This window comes from Seriola lalandi, unplaced genomic scaffold, assembly GCF_002814215.2.
Source record: "Seriola lalandi dorsalis isolate HSWRI2012SDOR001 ecotype SW California unplaced genomic scaffold, Sedor1 jcf7180002049913, whole genome shotgun sequence".
Classification (NCBI taxonomy): domain Eukaryota; kingdom Metazoa; phylum Chordata; class Actinopteri; order Carangiformes; family Carangidae; genus Seriola; species Seriola lalandi.
Window position 1 is genome coordinate 151,769 of NW_019520466.1, and position 8,008 is coordinate 159,776.

General features: G+C 44.9%; 1 protein-coding gene across 1 annotated transcript in view; it reads left to right on the plus strand.

Moving 5' to 3' along the window:
* LOC111649063 (neurexophilin-1) overlaps positions 1–1,714 on the plus strand; it is a 14,534-nt gene extending 12,820 nt beyond the window's left edge. The window contains exon 2 of the mRNA XM_023398801.2: positions 941–1,714. Within this exon, the coding sequence (XP_023254569.1) occupies positions 941–1,714 (774 nt within the window). The remainder of the gene's footprint in view (positions 1–940) is intronic.
* Positions 1,715–8,008: the final 6,294 nt, after the last annotated feature.

An 8,008-nucleotide genomic window follows, 5' to 3' on the forward strand; every position in this document is an offset into this window, starting at 1 on the left:
GCTTGCCCACCTTCCACTCCTCAAAGACTTTGATCCTCCGACCAAGTCTTTCGAGGCATTAATAAATTCCCCAGTAGTCAGGCTCACACTGCAGTGCTTAAGAAGCAAAAAGCTCACTTTAAAACAGAAAACAAAGCTTAGTACGACGTTCCACTTAAACTTTGTTCCTTTAAGATTTTATATAAGAACAATTTCTCTCCAGTTACATAGATGATCTTCAAGTGACCTTTTCTTAGTTCCAGTGAAAAAGAGATTGCTTGAGAGGAAAACATTAACATCCTTCCTTGGATGAAGTTTTGGCAGAGTAGAAAATGAGTGTTTTGTAACTGTGTGCATGAATCCTGCTCCTTTTGCTGCATCCAGACACTTTATAAGTGCATAAATCAACCTCCAACCTCTGTTGTCAGAGAAACCAGTCTAGAAAGCATTTTTTAATGACAGAGCTTCATCGTTTTACAGGATTATAGCCTTTGTGGAAAATTGTCCGCCCTCACAAATATTGATTAGACTGCCCAAGACCACAGCACTAACACACTTTATATGAATTTGGTTTTGGTGTGGATTTTCTGTTTGAATCCGTTCTCTGATCCCTCTGGCCTCACCAGTAGCTCAGAGGAGGCATATGAGCCCATTACAAGTGAGCTTAGGGAATTATGTTGGCTCTGTGAAAACTAGACATAAAGGAGTATTTTCTCTTGCAGCCGAAGTAAACAAAAGAATGTAATAATAGCAATACCTGCAAAATTTCAACCATTTATTTATATATATAACATTGATAGAATGTCACGGTTACTACCACAAGAGGTATGAACTGTAAATTAAGTATCGATTAAACCTTTAATTTGTTTTCTGTCCACGTTTCTTTCTACCTTGCTAATAACTGTCTACTTTCTTTCTCTATTTTCTTCTTCGATCCTCACCTCAAACCCCCTCTCTCCAGGTGGCCCTGGGTCAAGAAGATGACTCCTCCAACCCCAAGAGCTCTTCAGATGACTCCTCTAAGACGGTGGGCCTCCTGACCGGGCAGGCCCCCCTCTCGCCCCTGAGCCGCTGGATGCTTCACAGTAAGAGCAGAGCTGCTAATGCCACCTCTCTGGAGCTGCCCTACCGCTCCCCGGTCCCTTTCTCCAAGCAGGAATTCTCTAAACAGGAGTTCTGGGAGATGTTGGGCAGCGACTTGCTCAAGCCCGACGCCTCCAGCTCTAGGGTCAAACGCCGGCCCATTGTAAAGACCGGCAAGTTCAAGAAGATGTTTGGCTGGGGAGACTTCTATTCCAATATCAAGACGGTGAGGCTTAACCTGCTGATCACCGGCAAGATTGTGGATCACGGTAACGGCACGTTCAGCGTCTACTTCCGCCACAACTCCACGGGGCAGGGCAACATCTCGGTCAGCCTGGTGCCACCCGTCAAGGCGGTGGAGTTTGACCTGGAGCGCCAGAGCGTGGTCTACCCCAAGGACTCCAAGATCTTCAATTGCCGCGTGGACTATGAGAAGGTGGATCGCAGCAAGCGCACCTCGCTGTGCAACTACGACCCGTCCAAGACCTGCTTCCAGGAGCAGATTCAGAGCCACGTGTCCTGGATTTGCTCCAAGCCTTTCAAAGTCATCTGTATCTACATATCCTTCTACAGCACGGACTACCGCCTGGTGCAGAAGGTTTGCCCGGACTACAACTACCATAATGAGATGCCCTACCTGCCCTCGGGCTAGAGGACTTGTAGGGGGGGAGGAGAGGTGGGAGGGGAGAGGATAAGGGGGATGAGTAGGCGTTACTGCAGCACACGAGGAGGAAACCAGGGCTGTGAATCGTCCTTAATGCCAGTGTGGCAGCGAGACATCTTAAAAACACCCCCTCTCTGTAGCCTGCCTATTGCAAGATGTAAAAACATATATGCAAAACACAAACTACAGTATGCAGATGATGAGGCATTGGGAATGCTTAACGGCAGCATTTGTTAACTGGACTGGTAGTAAAACTCAAATACCGCCAACACACACATTCTTACCTCAATCCAGTGTCTAAATGCCAACGTCTCGCCTGCTATTTCTCTCCTCCATTAAGTCATTTGTGAATGTTGTCTGAATGTCCTTTTAATCACCCTTTACAATATTGCTCTTTTGCAAAGTCACAAGGAAAGTCTTTTCAAGTCTTTAAATGCTGTGATATGATTCACTGGAGAGTTGTATTAGAATTCAGACTCCATTACAAACATTATACAGCAGTTTAACAGCGTACACTGTACAGGAAATAATCATGATTTCAAACTTGCCAGAGGGAAGGCAAAGCTTTGTTTTTCTCACAAAGAACAGATGAATGTAAAGTGTAACCAACCACAGGATCATTCAGGTTACACTCCAGGTCTTTTTAAAGGGCACCTTTTTTGTTTTACATGAACTCAACATTTAAAGTTCCTCTTCTGACTCTCTCACACCCTGCCCACATCCCCACATCCCACCATCCCACCATGGAACTGCCACTGTGTTTACCTGCCACATCTAATTACTATATATCCTTCAGTTATGTCACGTCCATTTCAATGACAGAGGAAAAGAGGCAGGTAGAGAAAAAAATAATAACAAGAAAATTTGCAAGAAAAAGCAATTGCTCAACAAAGATTCAGGGCCAGGGCTTAAGACAAGTTCAGTGCGGGGGAAATAACTAGATTCTGCATAGAGACAGGATTGGCCCTCCACACTTAACAGAGAGAGAGAGAGGTGGGGGAGTGAGAGAGGGAGAGACTCAGTGAGCTCTTTTAATTAAAGTGGGGAAGGAGATGTAGAGTATGCAGCTCCGTCTATTGTCCCCTCTGTATGAAAAAGATTACATTTTGTTGCCGTCAGGATTCCTGATTTCACGCCTTGATAACTTTGACTGTGTGAGGGAGATTGCTCTCTCCCGACAAATACTGTGTTCACTAAAGTCGGCCCGTTATCTTGAATAAATGAAAATATTATCATAATAATTACATATAATTTAATCTCCTTTAGAACTAATTAAGGTTTCAACGAGAGGGCGAAATGTATTCCTAAAAATCAAGTCAGCGGGTAGGAGGATAAGAGGACGTTCATGGGGATTGTTGTGTTTTTTTGTGCGGAGCCGGCAGCCAAAGCTCAGCTCAGAGTTAACTGCTCTCATTAAGATAAATGGCCAGTGGCTGGCCCATCTCATGTTGCTCTCACAAACAATATCAGAGGAGAGCAGCGCACGACGGAGCAATGAATTAGGTAACATGACATTTTGTGCGCTGAGAGGTTACCGCCATCCTGCTCGTAAGGACACAATGACTTCTCGGTTCATTAACGCTGAACAGTCACAACAAGTGTGAAGAGCCGTTCGACGGTGATATCAGATAACCGGTTTGACACTAATATACTGTGATATCAGGGATGCGGCCAAGATCTGTGCGTGTGCATGCCTGGCTGAAAGTGTGCAGCGACGTCCCAGGTGCAGCAGGTGGTCAGCGGTCACCATGAAGCCCTCCTCCTATGGGGGAGGAGGTGTAGCATAAGGCCAGACATAAATGCATGGCCTTGCCTGCTCTGTGTGAGCCTGGAGAGCAGCAGTAGGAGGGAAAACACAGTCACAGGGCTAAAGATAGTAACAAAGACCTGCAAATCTGCACTTCAAAGCTCTGAGTTTTCAATTTACACTTAAAGAGGAGGGGCAGCTCCTCTCCATATGCAACCAAATCAACTCGTGGCCCACAGCAAATGGCAGCGGTGCACAAACAAGTCTGCAGGGGACAGACAGCTGCACCAGCCACAGCCACCGTACAAGCTGCTCATCTGACTGAGTCGAACCTCTGTCTCCTCTTGCGTTTGACCGTTTTATCACAGCAGATATTTCATACATGCGCAGCTTGTCTGCCTCGCTTGCTGACAGCACACATACAGTGGGCTCCAAAAGTCACAGAAAGTTCTCTTTGAGTTTTGGACCCCCACCCCTTGCATCTGTCTGGCTCCACTCTAACTGTGCTTCGAAGTATTTCCCCATCAAGAATCCTCGGTCAAGAATCCTCACAAGGAGGATTTCCCTAAAGAGTCTACAATCAATCACAGTGCTCATTATGAGCCGTAGAGGCAGATTCTGATTTCTGTCATCGCACTAACAGTCAACACAGTATTGATTTGAAAGCATACAGCCCCAGTGGAAAACATAGATGTTTTGGCAGCAGCTCAATCTAAACGCCTGACACTTGTCTGAAGGTCCTTTTTCCCTGTAGCTCTGGATGAAATGCAAAGTCTCATGTGTGTAGAATCCATCAACCAGCATGAATGAACCACTGCCTCTTGTTCTGTTCATCCATTTTTCCTCATCCTCCAGCTTTCCCTGCCTGCGACTCCTCCATACGTCTGCATGTCACTCAGCCCCGCTGTCTCCACGCTATTCTCCTCTTCCTGTGTGTGACCATAACCTCTCTACCTCCCTTACCCTGGCGTTGAACCCTAAGGCGGGTAGTTCCTCATTGCTGCCCCGCCCGCCCGCCCTCCTGCACACAGCGCCGAGCTGAGCTGGCTAATCTCTGTGAGCTTAACGCCGAGCCAACGGAACATCAGCAGTGAGAACTCCCCTCTCTCCTTGTCTATCTATCTATTTCGCTCTATATCTATATCCCATCAAACAAATGTGTGCGCAGACAGTCTTTAAGATGTGCTGGTTTAGGTATTTTCCTCTCTCCTGTTCAAAGCATCTTACATAAGCCCCTTGGATTGCGAGGACATGAAATCTCCTCAACGGCATGCCAACAGAGTGCCCGACACAGATACGCCCCAGTAACCTCAATACTCCTCTCGCCCTCCTGCAGGACGTCCAGAGAGAAGTTGGATACTCACACATGTTGGAATCAAAGCTGGGCACCGTGAGCCCACAGCATTGAACTCATGTAGAAAAACAAACAAACAAACAAACAAACAAAAAAAACAAAAAAAAAAAACAACGACACATGGTGGGCTACCTGTGGAGAATAAGCCCCTTACTCTGCTCCTCACCAATCCTCTCAGATTTACAGCAATACTCTCACTGAGACTCCACCTTCTCCGCCTCTCTGGAGCGAGTTAAAAAATAAAAAATGAAAAAAACAAAACAAAAAACAACGGCTGCTGGACTAAGTTTAAGAGACAGTCGTGTTGCTGCGGGATGGACAGTGTTGTTACGGCAGCAGCCTTACTGTTGAACCATCTAGTGCCAACAGACATGTGGATATTTGGCCTTAGAGACTGCGAGACAACACTGGTCCACTCAGCAAAGAATAGTAACAAAACGCAACTGTCAAAAACATAAATATACATATATATATATAAAGGCTACGAGTCCTCAGATCTGAATAAAGTTGTATTTAAATGTGGGTCATGCAGTGGAGGTCGTCTGTTTTAACTTTTGGTTCCTCACGGTTTTGTTTCTGTATGTCATGTGGATGATATACTGTATGGATGATATGATGGCATTTACTGTGGTTTTGGACATTCTAAAAATCAATAAAGTACACACAAGTACTTGAGCCACGTCAGTTGTAGAGAAACACACCTGCTCTTATATCTGCTTGTGCTTCATGTGTAGGAAGAGTGTGTCAACAGTGCTGAAGTCTCTATTTTCTCCTATTTGCATATCCATACTGTGAGCCGACGGCAAAGGGGGAAGATGTGACAAAAAATGTCTCTGCTGAGGGCTTCTTGCAGATATACATACAGAGAGAGAAAGAGGAGGGAAAAGGAGCAGAGGGGGGGAAATGGGGTTGAGAGAGAGAGAGAGAGGGGAAGGAAATGTTTCAGCTGGAATGATGCATGAACACAACGCCATCCTCTAATTAGCCTCTTCTTTCTTTCTCCCCGCTCCTCTCCCTCTCTCTCACTCTCAGTTTCTTTGTTGTGCATCTTTGTGCTCCCCGTTCATTTTAAGATGTAATTGACATTAAATTCATTCTACTTCTTAATTAAATCCCAGACAACTGTTAACGAGGGGATGGGTTCAAACATTCAGCTCACAACATCCCTTTAAACAAGATCGATTAAGGCATGGCTGGCGGCAAAGCCAGGCCCTGCAACCCCCCCACCCCCACGCCCCCTTGTTCCCATAAAAGTGCTGCCTGCCTCAGGATAACCTTGCCGGAGATGATGAAAGGGAAGCAAATAAGTCAACACGGAGACAGAAGAATAGAAATCTAATTTGGAAGAAAGCTGGATTGAGGTTAATGTGAAATCTGTGAGAGCAGGATTCTGGGTCAAACACGCACATGGACGCACATACCGCAACACGTGCACAGACATACACACAGAGAGAGGCTGGAAACTACAGGCAACAACCATTGACAACGGGCATAAGGGTTTACAACAAGTTGTAGAAGAAGAGAAAACAATTCAAGAGTATGAGTTTCTCAGAACGGAAAGGGCATTTCAGCATGAGTAATGAGAAGCTGGACGATAGTCATTTGAGAAAATAACTAGTCATGGCACGAAGAGGCGGGAGAAGGCGTGCGAAGCTTAAAATGATAAATAGACATTTGGAAAAATAACCTTGAGGTATCAAAACGTGCGTCCTGGAAAAAAACAGGCAAAATATGTAACAAGAGAGACTCCTTGTTAGCACTTTGTTTTGAAAAACAAGTCTATCAGGTTTGCAATTTAATCCTGTAGAGTGATAATTATGAGTCATTTTCCTCCATGACATATTACACCACAAAGTGGAGTATTGCTCTGCCGGTAGATATTGCACCCTGCAACATCATCCCTTCACTAACAGTGTTGACAAAGTCGACGCTCAACCACGACGCTCTCATTTCTTCACACTTTGAAATCATCAACGAGGATTAGACCGGTATGCCAGTTTGATGATATACAGAACCAGAGTGCAACTGAGGTTTTATTAAAAAAAAAAAAAAAAAAAAGAAGAGATTTCATCAGTCATCTGTTACTAATATGATACAAGCTTCTCCCTGACAACAGTCACATTAAATCAGTCTGTGAATCCTGCAATGAGGATAATCTTCCAGGCATCATTTTGTTTTTTAATCTATTTTTGTAATTTCCCCCCCTCATTTAAAGGACTAATTTATCCGCAAACCTGTCCTGGTTTGAATAGGTGTGTTGAGTAAACTTACTAACCCATCTGAAAATTTCATTAGTCTGGGGTTTCAGAGATTTCGGTATCTCATTATGGTGTAAATGGGGTTTAAGAGGCTTTTTCTCCCTGAGAAGAAATGTAAACTCCGGGTGAAACTGAAAGAATATTGGCGTGAGTTGTGCACAAAATCCAGCATACTTTTTTATATAACAAACCTAGTCCATCATTAGTGTCTTTCTAATGTGTTTCCACATCATGGACTGCAGATCTTATAGAAATTGATTAGAGCTTTTGTTACCTGGATACCAACTCCATCCAGATGCAATTTATTATTGTACTTTACCTCGCTGCACTTGCTAAATTCGAATACACTTGATGTTCTTTGATATTCTGGATTGCTTGTCGGGGTGGTCATGGTCACGCTCTTTCTAGGGGCACAAATGTGTAAATGCAAATGTACACATGCACTTGCTGCCTGCACACACGCACACACGTGTACACACACACACACACACACACACACACACACACACACACACACACACACACACAAAAACAAGCAACCTTAAGTGGTTTCATGCTCCAGCATCCTAATAGTCTCTCTGCCCCGCCTCGTCAATCACGGAGCCCGGAGCAGAGTGGACAAGCAGGTGGGCCAAGTCTCAGCCACAGAGCATCATGAGAGACAGCTTACATCAGACAAGGACAAACACCGGATCAGCCTCTCAACTCCTTTCACGGCGGAGCACTGCATCTGCGATTCCACTGTAATTCTATACTTAGTGGACACACGACGCAGGGCTCATATGCTCGATCAAGGCCATGAGAGAGGCTGGAAAATTATAGTGCGGTGAAGGAGTGAAGGGGTTGAGGAAACGGGTCATCAGTCATCTGTTACTAATATGATACAAGCTTCTCCCTGACAACAGTCACATTAAATCAGTCTG